The sequence below is a fragment of the Bombina bombina genome, chromosome 2, assembly GCF_027579735.1.
Source record: "Bombina bombina isolate aBomBom1 chromosome 2, aBomBom1.pri, whole genome shotgun sequence".
NCBI lineage: Eukaryota > Metazoa > Chordata > Amphibia > Anura > Bombinatoridae > Bombina > Bombina bombina.
This window is the reverse complement of record NC_069500.1, coordinates 1,327,519,561-1,327,538,482: the sequence shown is the minus strand read 5'-3', so window position 1 is coordinate 1,327,538,482 and position 18,922 is coordinate 1,327,519,561. Positions and strand designations below refer to the sequence as shown.

At 41.2% G+C, this 18,922-nt stretch overlaps 1 protein-coding gene across 1 annotated transcript in view; it reads left to right on the top strand.

Annotated features, from left to right (window-relative positions):
* The window catches only part of HTT (huntingtin), a gene marked incomplete in the record, with an annotated part of 1,068,170 nt that overhangs the window by 898,192 nt on the left and 151,056 nt on the right, over positions 1–18,922 (top strand). Inside the window, 4 exon segments of the mRNA XM_053704193.1 lie at positions 1,823–1,977; positions 2,519–2,658; positions 6,901–6,983; positions 7,422–7,552. Of these exon segments, the coding sequence (XP_053560168.1) occupies positions 1,823–1,977; positions 2,519–2,658; positions 6,901–6,983; positions 7,422–7,552 (509 nt within the window).

Here is an 18,922-nt window from a genome sequence, read left to right as displayed (position 1 = left end):
ACTATGATGTTGGTCTAGCATACCTGTTTCCTCCGTTTGCGCTCCTTCTATGAGTTATTGCTCGTATCAAACAAGAGAGAGCATCTGTAATTCTAATAGCTCCTGCATAGCCTCACAGGATCTGGTATGCAGACCTAGTGAAGATATCATCTCGGCCGCCTTGGAGGTTGCCTCTGAGGAAGTACCTTCTAAATCTGGGTCCATTCCTCTATCCAAATCTTGTTTCTCTTAAGCTTACTCCTTGGAGATTGAACGTTAAGTTCTGTCTAAGCGTGGATTTTCTGAGTCTATCATTGAGACCATGTTCCAGGCTCGCAAGCCTGTTACTCGAAATATTTACCATAAGGTATAGCGTAAATTCCTTTATTGGTGTAAATCTAAGGGCTACTCTTGGAGTAGGGTTAGGATTCCTAGAATTTGTCTTTTCTCCAGGAAGGTCTGGAGAAACGGTTGTCATTCAGTTCTCTGAAAGGTCAGATTTCTGCATTATCTATTTTGTTACACAAGCGTCTGGCGGATGTGCCAGATGTTCAATCTTTTTGTCAGGCCCTGGTCAGAATCAGGCCTGTGTTTAAACCTGTTGCTCCTCCTTGGAGCTTTAATCTTGTTCTTAAAGTTTTGCATCAGGCTCCATTTGAGCCAATGCATTCCATAGATATTAAGTTGCTATCTTGAAAGGTTTTGTTTCTTATTGCTATCTCTTCTGCTCGGGGAGTTTCGGAACTCTCGGCTTTGCAGTGTAATTCGCCTTACCTTATCTTTCATGCGGATAAGGCGGTTCTTCGTACTAAATTGGGGTTTCTTCCTAAAGTGGTTTTGGATACAAATATTAATCAGGAAATTGTTGTTCCTTCTCTCTGTCCCAATCCTCCTTCTTATAAAGAACGTCTGTTGCACAAGTTGGATGTTGTGCATGCTCTAAAATTCTACCTTACAGGCGACTAAGGATTTTCGCCAGTTTGTTGCCCTGTTTGTTTGTTTCTCAGGAAATCATGTGTCAGAAGGCTACTTCTACTTCTCTTTCCCTCCAAGAAGGATTTGTTTTGCTTATGAGATTGCTGGACAGCAGCCTCCTGAGAGAATTACAGCTCAATCCACTAGGGCTGTCTCTCCTTCTTGGGCTTTCAAAGGTGAAGCTTCTGTGGAACAGTTTTGCAAGGCTGCAACTTGGTCCTCTCTGCATACTTTTTACAAATTTTACAAATTTGATACTTTTGCCTCGGCTGAGGCCCCTTTTGGGAGAAAGGTTCTTCAAGCGGTGGTGCCTTCTGTTTAGGTCTGCCTGTCTTGTTCTCCCTCCCTGTTCATTCTGTTCATTCTGCTTGGGTATTGGTTCCCACTAGTAATTGAATGACGTTGTGGACTCTCCATATCTTAGGAAAGAAAACAAAATTTATACTTACCTGATAAATGTATTTATTTCCGGATATGGAGAGTCCACGACCCCACCCTTTATTAAGATAGTTATTTTTTTACTAAACCTCAGGCACCTCTACACCTTTGTGTTATTCCTTTTCCATTTACCTTTTGTTAAATGACTGGGGATTATGGGTAGGGGAGTGACACTTAACAGCTTTGCTGAGGTGCTCTTTGCCTCCTCCTGCTGGCCAGGAGTGATATTCCCACTAGTAATTGAATGACGTTGTGGACTCTCCATATCCGGAAAGAAAGAAATTTATCAGGTAAGCATAAATTTAGTTTTTACACTTGTGCAATTTAAAGGTGTTTTATGTCTCTTTAATTCCCACCATTAAAACGATAAACTATTTTAATTACAATATTGAAGTGTGACACATTTTGATTCTATCTGTTCTGTCTGCAGGAAGACACAGAAAGAACGCAGATTAATGTATTAGCAGTACAAGCTATCACGTCGCTGGTGCTCAGCGCAATGACGATTCCTGTTGCAGGAAATCCCGCGATTAGTTCTCTAGAGCAACAGCCGCGAAACAAGACATTAAAAGCGCTTGATACAAGGTGTGTTTTTTATCACATTTGTTTTTATGTCATGTAATTGTACAAAAAAAAACAAAGTGTAACACTGGTTTCTTGTTGGTGAAAAATGTATGCCAATAATTGTTTACAGAGTATATAGAAAAAAATCTTGTGCAAGCTTTTTTCCATTTTTTTTTTATTAAATCAAAAAGTGAGTATACAAATTGCTGATATATTAATGACTGGTGTCCAGTTTTGGAAAATAGCTTAGGCAGAAAATTTTCAAGGGACATAATGGTGCAATAAAATATAGTCCTTGCAAATCTATGAGTTTACCCCCACAAGTTGTTACCTTTAACTGAATTAGAGCATGGGTCCCTTTAATTGCTTAGATATCTAATAAACCCATGTAAGAAACATTACAAATATAAACTATATGCAAAACCACAAATTATTTAATCATTTGTTAAATTTATTATATTTAATAATAAATGCGATACAAAATAAAAACTTTATAAAAAAAATACTTATACTTTTATTATATTTGTAATATTGTGTTTTTTTCGTTTTTTCTTATATATAGATTTGGTAGGAAATTAAGTGTTGTAAGAGGAATTGTGGAGCAGGAAATTCAAGCTATGGTGTCAAAGAGGGATAATATCGCAACTCATCATGCCTATCAAGCATGGGACCCTGTTCCTCTGTTGTCTGCTCCAACAACAGGTATATTTGTTTTTAAAGGGACATATTACTCCAATTGTGTGTCTTATTTATATTTAAGAGCAGCACCTAAACACATTATATATACAGTGTGTGTGTGTGTGTGTGTGTATATATATATATATATATATATATCCTGAAAAATATTATGTAAATCAATTTAATTAAAAGTGAAGCTAACAAGGGGGGCGGAGCCAACAGCCGAGGCAAGCAGAAGCATATCTACTGAGCTCCTAGGCCTTGCTTCATGAACTCTTAATAAACTGCTTCTTTTCAGCATCATTTTAAGCTATACGTGTGGGTGAGATACTATAGTCCATCCTGTAACTACAAGATTCCTGCTCTGAGAAGAATTTTGCAGCGACAACAGTGTTTAATAACCTCTCCAGAAGTGAGCTGTCGCACTGACATGGAAGCGCTGCAAGTGTGGGAGCAGATTACTCAGCGACTTTTAGAGAGACATTATCGTAGCCTTGCTGAGGATATATTGTCACTACTAGATCGTATATCTGAGCCGCAAGAAAAGAAGACTAGGAGTGCTGACCTTCAATTAATTACAACTAGAGCCCCATGTGCTCAAGTAGACGACGCTACAAGCAAGATGGCGGAGAGAAGAGCCGTTTTACTGCAGGTCCCGACTACACAAGTCACTCACCTCAAGTCTGCCAAAAAGAAGAATCAGGGGATACAGTGTGAGAGAGATACTCGCGCTGAAGAGGCAAGCGTCCTGAAGCAAGGTTCACATCCTATAACTCCTTCGGTGCAACAGCCATTAACTAATGCAGCTCGCAACACACGGCAAATAAAGACAGACCACAGAGTGATGCCTAAGCCACGCCATGCATATGAAGGGGACATGGAAGATATGGTTACCGAGACGTGCGCTTCATCGAGTGGGGTAAAAATTGTGAGATATTTACAGAAGATTTGCCCACTTCAGCCCGGTCAAGTAATTACTTGGTCCCAGCACTATTTGATGAGCCCCTCTTTAACATTTGGAGCGCCTAGATTCTCTCCGGCTCTTTACACAAGGAAAGATAAGTTTATATTTACGGCGCACTCCTTGAGATTATCTGTGTTCCGGAGATGTTCTGAGCTGAACTCTGTTATCCTCTACAACCTCAGAAGGGGTATTGGCTAAAGTGAGGTAACTTTTTGTGCCTGCTCCCCGTGCCTACTGAAAAAGACCCTGTTATGGCCCACGGAGTACTCCTGAACTTAGATTAGTTGCGCTGCAACTTGCCCAGCGTTGCTATCTTCTACTGATCCTATGATCTACTTCATTAACCTTTAAGAGTTGATAAGACTTGCAGTACTTACTTTTCTAGTTATGCCTCTATAAATTCTGGCAAACTCTTCCTATATAAGGTGTTATTTACGAATGCTGACCTTAGCTTTGGGATATATAATTCCACCCCCACATACTCCTTATAATCTTTATAGTCCATGACATCTATGGTTATTGTGCATTACCTATAGGTTTATCATTACTTGTAACATAAATACTTCAAACAGCCTTTTATGTGCCTTTACTTTATGCCAGGTTTATACAAATATGTCCTACTAGGGGAAAATTCCAACTTTTGCTAAATCACTTATATGATATGAGATATCTGTAAATTTATTTTAAGTACCACCTTGCCAATAGCACGTGCATGTCTTTCAGAGTCTATCTCTTTTGTGTTACATTCATCTGCATCAAATCTAAGCATGATATTAGCTGTTAGCTGCGGTATGGACACATGTAATTATCTCTTCTTATCACATGTTATGCGCATGCCTGTATACATATATTGTCTGTGTTTTTATAAGTTTACCTGGATCTATCATCAGAGAGGTTGTATAGTTCTCATGAATATGCAATGAGGATTTTTCCTACCACCTACCTTAACTCAAGTTGTATATACTATACCCAAGCCAGAGTTTTTTTGTATAGGTGTTTCTGGGTTATACCTTGCTCTATCTATGACTCTACCTTCTCCCTACATGCGGGGAGACTCTCCTATTGTTCTATTAATGTATATTTAAGCTTACTAGACCTGGTTTAAATGCTCAGTCCCCAATACTCAATAGTTGAGCAGCCTAAGACCTACTAGTAAAATTCCATTATACTCCTTATTAGATATATAGATAGGCCCTTTACTTCATATGACAAAATCCCTGATTCACAGTTTAGTTATCTTACACACTGCAACTTATTTTCCCTTACGGAAGTAGGAGGAAAAGAGAATAAGTTAATAGCCTAAATGTATATTTGTCGGGCTAGGTATCTTGTATTTATGCCTTTTAAAATGAATCCTTTTCAGTACTTACTATTTAAGTTACCTTCGATACCCTGTTAATTTATATGTTTTGATTAAGTGCTTTGCTTATGTCAGTTCTCTCATTACTTATTCTCTGGGTGTCATAGCAATCTTTAGCTGTTGACTACTATTAATATATACCTAAAGGCATCTCCTCTTTTAGCCCTAGGCACATCACCCTGATTATAGAGTAAATAGCACATTATATCCTTCAGTTCTTTTCCTCCATGCTGGGTTTTAATGTTGGGATCCTGGCTGCTAGAATACTATATAACCCCCAACTCATATTATACATAATACTTAGACTAGCTGATATTATGCTATGCAAGAGTTTATGGAGGTAGTAGATATTACTTTTCTATTGTGGTGATATTCCTATATATGACCCCCATCTTGTACATGCCGTGATTACATGTGAAGGTGACACTGTCAGCCTTATTATGACTAAGGGTGCTTCCTATGTTGATTTCATTACTAGAGTAAATCATCTTTTCCCTGTTGGGCCCCTCTCCTCCCTTTCCCGCTGGTACTTTTTGCCTACGGGTCATATCCCTACTCCTTTTTCCCACATCGCCTATAGCTGGCATTCCCCTAGGAGAGGAGCCCATCCAGAAGCCTTTAATATCTTTTATTCCATATTTCATATTACCTATATACTAACATCCCTCCCTGAGTATAACTGTATTAGGAGTTAATCTCATTCATTATACACACAAAAGCCTAGAGACCTTTATTAGGTCCCTACTCAAGGATATTCACAAAATATAACTGGAAGCAGTCTGGGAAGTATGTTAGCCTCAATATATCTTATGGCTCCGCCCTCCACTCCCCCCATATTTAGAGCGGTGCTTACCCGCGGAATATCCCCTCCCCTCCCTACTATATATATATATTCCTTCGCTTCTGGAAGCTCCTAAAGAGCTGTTTACCTGACCAGTAGCTATTTCTTTTTTTTTTTTTTTTTTTACAATGCTGGTCCATTAGGCCTAAACTTGTGTCCCCGTCCGGTCAGTCTTGTATGCTATTTTATTGAAAAATCGAGGTTTCATTAGCCTATCATTAATGCTTTTTATAATTGTCAAAGTATTTTGTTCAAGTTTGTTTGTATCTTTTTCTTTTCTTCATAAGAGATGTGTTATGTTCTATGTTTGACATGCAAAACCTCAATAAAAAATATTTTAAAAAAAAAAAAAGTGAAGCTAACAAGAAGTACATGGCTGGGGACTCTTCTGTTTACTGGCGGCTCGGGACAACTCCCACTTGACAATTTGAGAACATCAACTTTTCAAAAAACAAAGACCTGTTAAACATTTGGTGCAACTGAGTATCAAGTCCCTTTAATTTTAATCTAAGCATCTTGATTTGCTTCTGTATGCCTGTATGCCTTTGCAAATGAGTACATGATCTAATTTAAGTGAATAATGTCTAATCTGGGCTCCTGTTCTCCCATTCTTGGTCTGTGACTTGTTCATCCAGTCATTGCCTTCATTTGGTGATTGAGCACTGTTTTCCGTGTATGAACAATATCCCTTCATTACCTTGCCTACTTTCTAGAATTTTATTTACTTTTAAATTCCTTCCTTCAAGTTTTGGGTGACAAGACATGAAGATGCGGTTTCTTTATTTTTTGTATAACTCTCTGTCTCCTCTGATTTCTCCTTTCAATTGATTATAAAACTGTAGGGAGAGAGAAATAGGACAGAGGTGAGAAGAATGTTTTCAAGTGATGGATTTATATTTCTTCATATGTTGTCATTCCGGAAGTAAAGAAAGGGGTATTCATTAAAAGGACAAAATTCATCTTTTTGTATAAGTTTAATATATTCTATATATACTAATATTAATGTAAATACTTAATTTCTGTTTATTTTTTGTTGGGTTTTTTTTTACGTTGCAAATGTAAATTTATGTACCTTCTTTTTGTTGTTGTTTTGTTTAATAGGTGCTCTGATAAGCCATGAAAAACTCCTGCTGCAGATCAATACAGAGCGAGAAATTGGAAGTATGAGCTATAAATTAGGGCAGGTGAGATTAAGTGAGCTATTCATTTGTATTGCTATGTTTTCATGTAATTCTGTTGATATTAGATTTTGAAAACAAATTGTTCAGTTTTGTGGCTGAAGAAAAATAATAATTTTTCAGTTTTTTTATTCCATAGAGTAATTACTTTTGGAATAAAATAGCACAGTTCTTACAAAGGGTATTTATTTACTCTTTTTGTTATAATTAAATTATTTGGAATCATCAAGAAGAGGTTTTAATGAAATGTTTATTAATGCAGTTATCTTTTTGCTAAATCACTTTTATTTGGTTAAGCCGGCTTCTGCAAACTGATTTGCTGACGATCCAATAGACATGTTTTAATTTAGATAAACATTTTCTTAATCCTTAGAGAATGTTCCACTTATATAATCCATTTTATTTAATTTGTTTATGTATCAATATATTTCGATTCGTCCCCAGGTTTCCATTCATTCTGTATGGCTTGGAAATAATATCACACCCCTGAGAGAAGAGGAGATTGATGAAGATGAAGAAGATGAAAATGATACTCCTGCCCCTTCTTCACCCCCTATTTCTCCAATAAACTCAAGGTTTGACCTCTTCTCTGTCTTCAGCTTAAAGAATCCAGCCAGAATGTTGAAGGAATGGTTTAATTTAAAGAGACATTAAACACTTTGTACTTTCTATTTGCTGTAGAATACCATATCAGCCTGAAGTCTAAAAAATTCTTAAAACAAATAAACTTCCTTTCTTTTTAATGGCATGGTGAGTCCATGGCTCATCTTAATTACTGTTGGGAATATCACTCCTGACCAGTAGGAGGAGGCAAAGAGCACCACAGCAAAAGCTGTTAAATACCACTCCTCCTACCCACAATCCCCAGTCATTCTCTTTGCTTGTATCAGTTGCAAGGAGGGGTAAAGTTAGGTGTCTGATTCTTCAATCAAGAGTTTCTTTTTTAAGCAGAGCAAGTTTGCTCTGGTTTTCTTAAAGGTTTAGCCGTAGTTCATGTCAGTCTCCTCAGTAGAGCAAGTGGTGACTTTTAAGCATTTGGGAGCTTGTGGGGTATAATCCCCACTGGGCCTCCCAAGTAAATTCATGCTGCCCTTGGTTGAAAGTTGGAGTAAGTTTACTCAGCCTTTTCTTTTTTCCACAGGTCCATGTGAGGTAGGAAGCCCCTCTCATACCAAGTGAGCTATACTGCTGCCGGACAGATTTTTGAGGTAAGTGCCTATTTCTTTCCCTGTTTTGATACAGGAGAATTTGGCACTTTGACAGTTAATTCTGTCTAAATATACAATCAGCCTTCTAGGTTAACGGTTTATTGTATGGCAGTTTTGCAGGCACTGGAGATGTTTGGCTCAGTGTATTATGTTTTCACTTTGGTGTACATGTTTTTTGTTTGTGTATTAATGGCTACCGGGAGGTTTGTTAGGCCACGCCCACAATAGGCGGGCTTATCTGAGATAGCAAGGGCGTTTTTGGCACCCTTTTAGCTGTTTCCTGTTGTTCCTGGATGTTACAGCTCTGTTGCATAGCTCATCAGAGGTGGTTCAGCGTTCTCTCCGGTGCGGCTGTATGGGGGCCCGGATCATTTTTTTACTTTGTTTCCGGCAGCAAGGAGGTCAGGTAGGCATCTCAGCAGAGCTTGCTGAGGTGTGGAGGTTGCCTGTTGTTGTTTGTGGGGCGGTTGCTCTGTTTATATTTAAGTTTCTGTCTGAATTTCAGGGACTATAACGTTTGTGTCTCTTTTTGCATTCATTTTGTGAAAAATTGTTGCTGCAAGATTTATTGTGCAGTTTATTTAAGGATTTTCTAGTTTTAAAAAAAAAGTCTGTTTAAAATTTAAAGGGACAGTAACATTTTTTTTGTTTCATTAAAATTCTGATTTGAACTTAGAATATTTTATTGATTAAGGTTTTTTACTAGGAATAAGATGGACCAAGATGCCCTGCAACCTGTCGCTTGTTCTCTACATTTAAATACTAATATTGAGCCTCCTATCCCTTTTTGTTCCTCTTGTTTTGAGAGAACATTACATTACAAGGATAGACTTTTTGATTCTGTGTCTTCATTGTCTAGGGCGGATGTTGTTCAGGAGTCTCCTGTTCTGGCTAATCTGCAGCTTTCTCCTCATACGTCCCAATCTTTTGCAGTGCCCTGTGTTTCGTCTCAGGTTGTTTTTTCCTTGCAGGATATGGCTACCCATATATCCTCGGCAGTATCTGAGGCTTTGTCTGCTTTTCCTATGTTACAGGGGAAGCGCAAGAGGAAGTATAAGGTTTCTGATTCTGTTGCAATTGTGTCTAGTGTTTCTTCTCATAAGTCTGAGGAGGAAGATACGTCAGTAGTATCTGAGGGTGAGATCTCGGATTCTGATAGTGTAAATCTTTCTTCTGAACCTGAGGTTGTTTCCTTTAGGTTTAAGCTGGAGCATCTCCGTTTGTTACTCAAGGAGGTTTTGGCTACATTTGATGACTCTGAGGTGTCAGTCATGGTTATTCCTAAGAAATCTAGTAAACCTAATAAGTTTTTTGATATCACTTCCTTGGTGGAAGTTTTTCCTATACCAGATCGTGTTTCAGTTATTATTGCACGAGAATGGGAGAAGCCTGGGATTCCTTTTTCCCCTTCTCCAATTTTTAGAAAGATTGCTGATTCTATTATGGAATCTTGGCAGATGGTTCCTAAGGTGGAGGGAGCAGTTTCCACTCTGACCAAGACGACCACTATTCCTATTGAGGTCAGGTGTTCCTTTAAAGATCCTATGGATAAGAAGTTGGAAACTTTGCTTAAAAAGATTTATCTACACCAGGGGTATCAATAGCAACCGGCTGCATGTATTGCTATGGTTACTAGTGCTGTGGCATATTGGTTTGATGCATTGTCTGATTTTATTCAGCAAGATACACCTCTTGAAGAAATTCAAGATAGAATCAAGGCTTTGAAGTTGGATAATTCCTTTATTGCAGATGCTTCCCTACAGGTCATCAAGTTGGGAGGTAAAATTTCTGGTTTTGCCAATTTAGCTTGCAGAGCTTTATGGTTAAAATCCTGGTCTGCGGATGTGTCCTCTAAATCTAAGCTTTTGTCTATTCCTTACAAGGGTAAGACCTTGTTTGGGCCAGGTTTGGCTCAGATTATTTCTGATATTACGGGAGGGAAGGGGCATTCTCTTCCTCAGGATAAAAGAAAACAGAATTTATGTTTACCTGATAAATTACTTTCTCCAACGGTGTGTCCGGTCCACGGCGTCATCCTTACTTGTGGGATATTCTCTTCCCCAACAGGAAATGGCAAAGAGCCCAGCAAAGCTGGTCACATGATCCCTCCTAGGCTCCGCCTACCCCAGTCATTCGACCGACGTTAAGGAGGAATATTTGCATAGGAGAAACCATATGATACCGTGGTGACTGTAGTTAAAGAAAATAAACTATCAGACCTGATTAAAAAACCAGGGCGGGCCGTGGACCGGACACATCGTTGGAGAAAGTAATTTATCAGGTAAACATAAATTCTGTTTTCTCCAACATAGGTGTGTCCGGTCCACGGCGTCATCCTTACTTGTGGGAACCAATACCAAAGCTTTAGGACACGGATGATGGGAGGGAGCAAATCAGGTCACCTAGATGGAAGGCACCACGGCTTGCAAAACCTTTCTCCCAAAAATAGCCTCAGAAGAAGCAAAAGTATCAAACTTGTAAAATTTGGTAAAAGTGTGCAGTGAAGACCAAGTCGCTGCCCTACATATCTGATCAACAGAAGCCTCGTTCTTGAAGGCCCATGTGGAAGCCACAGCCCTAGTGGAATGAGCTGTGATTCTTTCGGGAGGCTGCCGTCCGGCAGTCTCGTAAGCCAATCTGATGATGCTTTTAATCCAAAAAGAGAGAGAGGTAGAAGTTGCTTTTTGACCTCTCCTTTTACCGGAATAAACAACAAACAAGGAAGATGTTTGTCTAAAATCCTTTGTAGCATCTAAATAGAATTTTAGAGCGCGAACAACATCCAAATTGTGCAACAAACGTTCCTTCTTCGAAACTGGTTTCGGACACAGAGAAGGTACGATAATCTCCTGGTTAATGTTTTTGTTAGAAACAACTTTTGGAAGAAAACCAGGTTTAGTACGTAAAACCACCTTATCTGCATGGAACACCAGATAAGGAGGAGAACACTGCAGAGCAGATAATTCTGAAACTCTTCTAGCAGAAGAAATTGCAACCAAAAACAAAACTTTCCAAGATAATAACTTAATATCAACGGAATGTAAGGGTTCAAACGGAACCCCCTGAAGAACTGAAAGAACTAAGTTGAGACTCCAAGGAGGAGTCAAAGGTTTGTAAACAGGCTTGATTCTAACCAGAGCCTGAACAAAGGCTTGAACATCTGGCACAGCTGCCAGCTTTTTGTGAAGTAACACAGACAAGGCAGAAATCTGTCCCTTCAGGGAACTTGCAGATAATCCTTTTTCCAATCCTTCTTGAAGGAAGGATAGAATCTTAGGAATCTTAATCTTGTCCCAAGGGAATCCTTTAGATTCACACCAACAGATATATTTTTTCCAAATTTTGTGGTAAATCTTTCTAGTTACAGGCTTTCTGGCCTGAACAAGAGTATCGATAACAGAATCTGAGAACCCTCGCTTCGATAAGATCAAGCGTTCAATCTCCAGGCAGTCAGCTGGAGTGAGACCAGATTCGGATGTTCGAACGGACCTTGAACAAGAAGGTCTCGTCTCAAAGGTAGCTTCCATGGTGGAGCCGATGACATATTCACCAGATCTGCATACCAAGTCCTGCGTGGCCACGCAGGAGCTATCAAGATCACCGACGCCCTTTCCTGATTGATCCTGGCTACCAGCCTGGGGATGAGAGGAAACGGCGGGAATACATAAGCTAGTTTGAAGGTCCAAGGTGCTACTAGTGCATCCACTAGAGCCGCCTTGGGATCCCTGGATCTGGACCCGTAGCAAGGAACTTTGAAGTTCTGACGAGAGGCCATCAGATCCATGTCTGGAATGCCCCACAGTTGAGTGACTTGGGCAAAGATTTCCGGATGGAGTTCCCACTCCCCCGGATGCAATGTCTGACGACTCAGAAAATCCGCTTCCCAATTTTCCACTCCTGGGATGTGGATAGCAGACAGGTGGCAGGAGTGAGACACCGCCCATAGAATGATTTTGGTCACTTCTTCCATCGCCAGGGAACTCCTTGTTCCCCCCTGATGGTTGATGTACGCAACAGTTGTCATGTTGTCTGATTGAAACCGTATGAACTTGGCCCTCGCTAGCTGAGGCCAAGCCTTGAGAGCATTGAATATCGCTCTCAGTTCCAGAATATTTATCGGTAGAAGAGATTCTTCCCGAAACCAAAGACCCTGAGCTTTCAGGGATCCCCAGACCGCGCCCCAGCCCATCAGACTGGCGTCGGTCGTGACAATGACCCACTCTGGTCTGCGGAAGGTCATCCCTTGTGACAGGTTGTCCAGGGACAGCCACCAACGGAGTGAGTCTCTGGTCCTCTGATTTACTTGTATCCTCGGAGACAAGTTTGTATAGTCCCCATTCCACTGACTGAGCATGCACAGTTGTAATGGTCTTAGATGAATGCGCGCAAAAGGAACTATGTCCATTGCCGCTACCATCAAACCTATCACTTCCATGCACTGCGCTATGGAAGGAAGAGGAACGGAATGAAGTATCCGACAAGAGTCTAGAAGTTTTGTTTTTCTGGCCTCTGTCAGAAAAATCCTCATTTCTAAAGAGTCTATTATTGTTCCCAAGAAGGGAACCCTTGTTGACGGAGATAGAGAACTCTTTTCCACGTTCACTTTCCATCCGTGAGATCTGAGAAAGGCCAGGACGATGTCCGTGTGAGCCTTTGCTTGAGGAAGGGACGACGCTTGAATCAGAATGTCGTCCAAGTAAGGTACTACAGCAATGCCCCTTGGTCTTAGCACAGCTAGAAGGGACCCTAGTACCTTTGTGAAAATCCTTGGAGCAGTGGCTAATCCGAAAGGAAGCGCCACGAACTGGTAATGCTTGTCCAGGAATGCGAACCTTAGGAACCGATGATGTTCCTTGTGGATAGGAATATGTAGATACGCATCCTTTAAATCCACCGTGGTCATGAATTGACCTTCCTGGATGGAAGGAAGAATTGTTCGAATGGTTTCCATTTTGAACGATGGAACCTTGAGAAACTTGTTTAAGATCTTGAGATCTAAGATTGGTCTGAACGTTCCCTCTTTTTTGGGAACTATGAACAGATTGGAGTAGAACCCCATCCCTTGTTCTCCTAATGGAACAGGATGAATCACTCCCATTTTTAACAGGTCTTCTACACAACGTAAGAATGCCTGTCTTTTTATGTGGTCTGAAGACAACTGAGACCTGTGGAACCTCCCCCTGGGGGGAAGCCCCTTGAATTCCAGAAGATAACCTTGGGAGACTATTTCTAGCGCCCAAGGATCCAGAACATCTCTTGCCCAAGCCTGAGCGAAGAGAGAGAGTCTGCCCCCCACCAGATCCGGTCCCGGATCGGGGGCCAACATTTCATGCTGTCTTGGTAGCAGTGGCAGGTTTTTTGGCCTGCTTTCCCTTGTTCCAGCCTTGCATTGGTCTCCAAGCTGGCTTGGCTTGAGAAGTATTACCCTCTTGCTTAGATGACGTAGCACTTTGGGCTGGTCCGTTTCTACGAAAGGGACGAAAATTAGGTTTATTTTTGGCCTTGAAAGGCCGATCCTGAGGAAGGGCGTGGCCCTTACCCCCAGTGATATCAGAGATAATCTCTTTCAAGTCAGGGCCAAACAGCGTTTTCCCCTTGAAAGGAATGTTAAGTAGCTTGTTCTTGGAAGTCGCATCAGCTGACCAAGATTTCAACCAAAGCGCTCTGCGCGCCACAATAGCAAACCCAGAATTCTTAGCCGCTAACCTAGCCAATTGCAAAGTGGCGTCTAGGGTGAAAGAATTAGCCAATTTGAGAGCATTGATTCTGTCCATAATCTCCTCATAAGGAGGAGAATCACTATCGACCGCCTTTACCAGCTCATCGAACCAGAAACACGCGGCTGTAGCGACAGGGACAATGCATGAAATTGGTTGTAGAAGGTAACCCTGCTGAACAAACATCTTTTTAAGTAAACCTTCTAATTTTTTATCCATAGGATCTTTGAAAGCACAACTATCTTCTATGGGTATAGTGGTGCGTTTGTTTAAAGTGGAAACCGCTCCCTCGACCTTGGGGACTGTCTGCCATAAGTCCTTTCTGGGGTCGACCATAGGAAACAATTTTTTAAATATGGGGGGAGGGACGAAAGGAATACCGGGCCTTTCCCATTCTTTATTTACAATGTCCGCCACCCGCTTGGGTATAGGAAAAGCTTCTGGGAGCCCCGGGACCTCTAGGAACTTGTCCATTTTACATAGTTTCTCTGGGATGACCAACTTGTCACAATCATCCAGAGTGGATAATACCTCCTTAAGCAGAATGCGGAGATGTTCCAACTTAAATTTAAACGTAATCACATCAGGTTCAGCTTGTTGAGAAATGTTCCCTGAATCAGTAATTTCTCCCTCAGACAAAACCTCCCTGGCCCCATCAGACTGGTTTAGGGGCCCTTCAGAACCATTATTATCAGCGTCATCATGCTCTTCAGTATCTAAAACAGAGCAGTCGCGCTTACGCTGATAAGTGTGCATTTTGGCTAAAATGTTTTTGACAGAATTATCCATTACAGCCGTTAATTGTTGCATAGTAAGGAGTATTGGCGCGCTAGATGTACTAGGGGCCTCCTGAGTGGGCAAGACTCGTGTAGACGAAGGAGGGAATGATGCAGTACCATGCTTACTCCCCTCACTTGAGGAATCATCTTGGGCATCATTGTCATTGTCACATAAATCACATTTAATTAAATGAGAAGGAACTCTGGCTTCCCCACATTCAGAACACAGTCTATCTGGTAGTTCAGACATGTTAAACAGGCATAAACTTGATAACAAAGTACAAAAAACGTTTTAAAATAAAACCGTTACTGTCACTTTAAATTTTAAACTGAACACACTTTATTACTGCAATTGCGAAAAAATATGAAGGAATTGTTCAAAATTCACCAAAATTTCACCACAGTGTCTTAAAGCCTTAAAAGTATTGCACACCAAATTTGGAAGCTTTAACCCTTAAAATAACGGAACCGGAGCCGTTTTTAACTTTAACCCCTTTACAGTCCCTGGTATCTGCTTTGCTGAGACCCAACCAAGCCCAAAGGGGAATACGATACCAAATGACGCCTTCAGAAAGTCTTTTCTATGTATCAGAGCTCCTCACACATGCGACTGCATGTCATGCCTCTCAAAAACAAGTGCGCAACACCGGCGCGAAAATGAGGCTCTGCCTATGATTTGGGAAAGCCCCTAAAGAATAAGGTGTCTAAAACAGTGCCTGCCGATATAATCTTATCAAAATACCCAGATTAAATGATTCCTCAAGGCTAAATATGTGTTAATAATGAATCGATTTAGCCCAGAAAAAGTCTACAGTCTTAATAAGCCCTTGTGAAGCCCTTATTTACTATCTTAATAAACATGGCTTACCGGATCCCATAGGGAAAATGACAGCTTCCAGCATTACATCGTCTTGTTAGAATGTGTCATACCTCAAGCAGCAAGAGACTGCTCACTGTTCCCCCAACTGAAGTTAATTCCTCTCAACAGTCCTGTGTGGAACAGCCATGGATTTTAGTAACGGTTGCTAAAATCATTTTCCTCATACAAACAGAAATCTTCATCTCTTTTCTGTTTCTGAGTAAATAGTACATACCAGCACTATTTTAAAATAACAAACTCTTGATTGAATAATAAAAACTACAGTTAAACACTAAAAAACTCTAAGCCATCTCCGTGGAGATGTTGCCTGTACAACGGCAAAGAGAATGACTGGGGTAGGCGGAGCCTAGGAGGGATCATGTGACCAGCTTTGCTGGGCTCTTTGCCATTTCCTGTTGGGGAAGAGAATATCCCACAAGTAAGGATGACGCCGTGGACCGGACACACCTATGTTGGAGAAATAAACAGAAAAGTCAGCAGAGTCATTTTCGTTCCTTTCGTAACTTGTCTGTTAAATGTTCCTCGTCTTCCACCAAGCAGGAACAGTCCAAGCCATCTTGGAAGTCAAATCAGTCTTGGAATAAGGGGAAGCAGTCCAGGAAGCCTGTTGCTGACTCAAAATCAGCATGAAGGGTCTGCCCCCGATCTAAGAATGGATCTTGTGGGGGGCAGACTCTCTTTCTTCGCTCATGCTTGGGTTTGAGATGTTCAGGATCCCTGAGTGGTAGATATCATGTCCCAGGGTTACAAACTGCAGTTCAAGAATTTTCCTCCCAGAGGCAGGTTTCTTCTCTCCAGGTTATCTGTAAACCGGATAAAAGGAGAGGCGTTCTTACGTTGTGTTCAGAATCTTTCTGACATGGGAGTGATAGTTCCGGTTCAGAAACAGGGTCTGGGTTTTTATTCCAATCTCTTTGTCGTTCCCAAAAAGGAGGGAACTTTCATACCTATTTTAGATCTCAAGAGTGTAAGCAAGTTTCTCAGGGTTCCTTCTTTCAAGATGAAAACTATTCGTTCCATTCTTCCTTTGGTTCAGGAAGGTCAGTTCATGACCACTGTGGATCTAAAGGATGCTTATCTGCATATTCCCATTCACAGGGATCATCACAGGTTCCTAAGATTTGCATTTCTAGACAAACATTTTCAGTTTGTAGCTCTTCCTTTTGGTCTGGCAACAGCTCCCAGAATTTTTTCAAAGGTCCTGGGAGCAATGTTGTTGGGGCTTCGATTGAAGGGTGTTGCAGTGGCTCCTTATCTGGACGACGTTCTAGTTCAGGCTCCATCTTTTCAACTAGCAAACTCCCACACTGAGTTGTTGTTGTCTTTTCTGCGCTGCCACGATTGGAAAGTGAATTTAGAAAAAAGTTCCTTAATTCCGGCTACAAGAATTAAGAATGAAATTTTTCTTTTAGGTTTAAGCAAGAAAGTCAAAGATTTTCAATACGTGTCTTGCTCTTCAGTCCCTTCTTCGGCCGTCAGTGGCTCAGTGCATGGAGGTTATTTGTCTGATGGTTTCAGTCATGGACATCATTCCGTTTGCTCGGTTCCATCTCAGACCTCTGCAGTTATGCTTGCTCAGGCAGTGGAACTGGGATTATGCAGATCTATCTCCAAAGATTGTTCTAGATCAGATGTCCAGAGATTCTCTTCCTTGGTGGTTGTCTCAGGATCTTCTCTCTCAGGGAACTTGCTTTCGCAGACATGCCTGGGTGATTGTATCCACGGATGCCAGTTTGCTCGGCTGGGGTGCTGTCTGGGGTTCATTAAGGGCTCAGGGTCTATGGATTCGGGAGGAGTCGGTTCTTCCAATCAATGTTTTGGAACTGAGAGCAATTTCAATGCTCTTCTAGCCTGGCCTCAGCTAGTTTCAACCCAGTTTATCAAGTTTCAGTCGGACAACATTACGTCAGTGGCTTACATCAATCATCAGGGAGGAACTCAGAGTTCCTTGGTCATTGCAGAGGTAGCCAAGATTATTCAGTGGGTGGAGATTCACAACTGTTGTCTGTATGCTATCCATATTCCAGGGCTGGACAATTAGGAAGCAGATTTTCTGAGCAGACAGACTTTTCATCCGGGGGAGTGGGAACTTCATCAGGAGGTATTTTCCAGCTTGATTCTCAGTTGGGGGCAGCCAGAGTTTGATCTCATGGCATCTCATCAGAATGCCAAGCTCCAGAGGTACAGGTCGAGGTCAAAGGATCCTCAGGCTGTTCTGATAGATGCTTTGGCAGTTCCTTGGACTTTCAGTCTGTCATATGTGTTCCCTCCATTTGCTCTTCTTCATCAGGTCATTGCTTGCGTCAAACAAGAGAGGGCATCAGTGATTCTCATTCCTCCGGCGTGGCCTCGCAGAATCTGGTTTGCAGATCTGGTGGAGATGTCTTCCTTTCCACCTTGGTGTCTTCCATTATGGAAGGACCTGCTTCTGCAGGGTCCCTTCCTTCATCCAAATCTCGTTTCTCTGAAGGTGACTGCTTGGAGATTGAACGCTTGATTCTTTCTAAACGTGTTTTTTCTGAGTCAGTCATTGAGACTATGATTCAGGCTCGTAAGCCTGTGACTAGGAAGATTTATTATAAGATTTGGCGTAAATATTTGTATTGGTGTGAATCCAAAGGCTACTCTTGGAGTAGAGTTAGGATTCCTAGGATTTTGTCTTTTCTCCATGAGGGTTTGGAGAAAGGTTTATCTGCTAGTGCCCTGAAGGGTCAAATTTCTGCTTTATCTATTATATTGCACAAGCGTCTGGCGCATGTGCCAGATGTTCATTCTTTTTGTCAGGCCTTGGTTAGAATTCGGCCTTTAAGTCTACTACTCCACCTTGGAGTCTTAATTTGGTTCTTAGAGTCCTTCAACATGCTCCGTTTGAACCTATGCATTCTTTGGATATTAAGATGTTATCTTGGAAGTTTTTGTTTCTGGTGGCTATTTCTTCAGCTCAAAGAGTTTCGGAGCTTTCAGCCTTACAGTATGAAGCGCCTTTTCTTATTTTTCACTCTGATAAGGTAGTTCTGCGTTCTGCCTTGGGTTTTCTTCCCAAGGTTGTTTCTGATAAGAATATTAATCGAGATTGTTGTTCCTTCTTTGTGTCCTAATCCTTCTTCTCATAAGGAGCGTTTGTTGCACAACCTGGATGTGGTTCGTGCATTGAAATATTATTTGCAGACGACTAAGGATTTTCGCCAGTCTTCTTCTTTATTTGTTGTCTTTTCTGGGAAGCGTAAGGGTAAGAAAGCTACGGCTACTTCTCTTTCTTGTTGGTTGAGGAGTGTTATTCGATTGGCATATGAGACTGCTGTTCAACAGCCTCCTGAGAGAATTACAGCTCATTCCACAAGGGCTGTTTCATCTTCTTGGG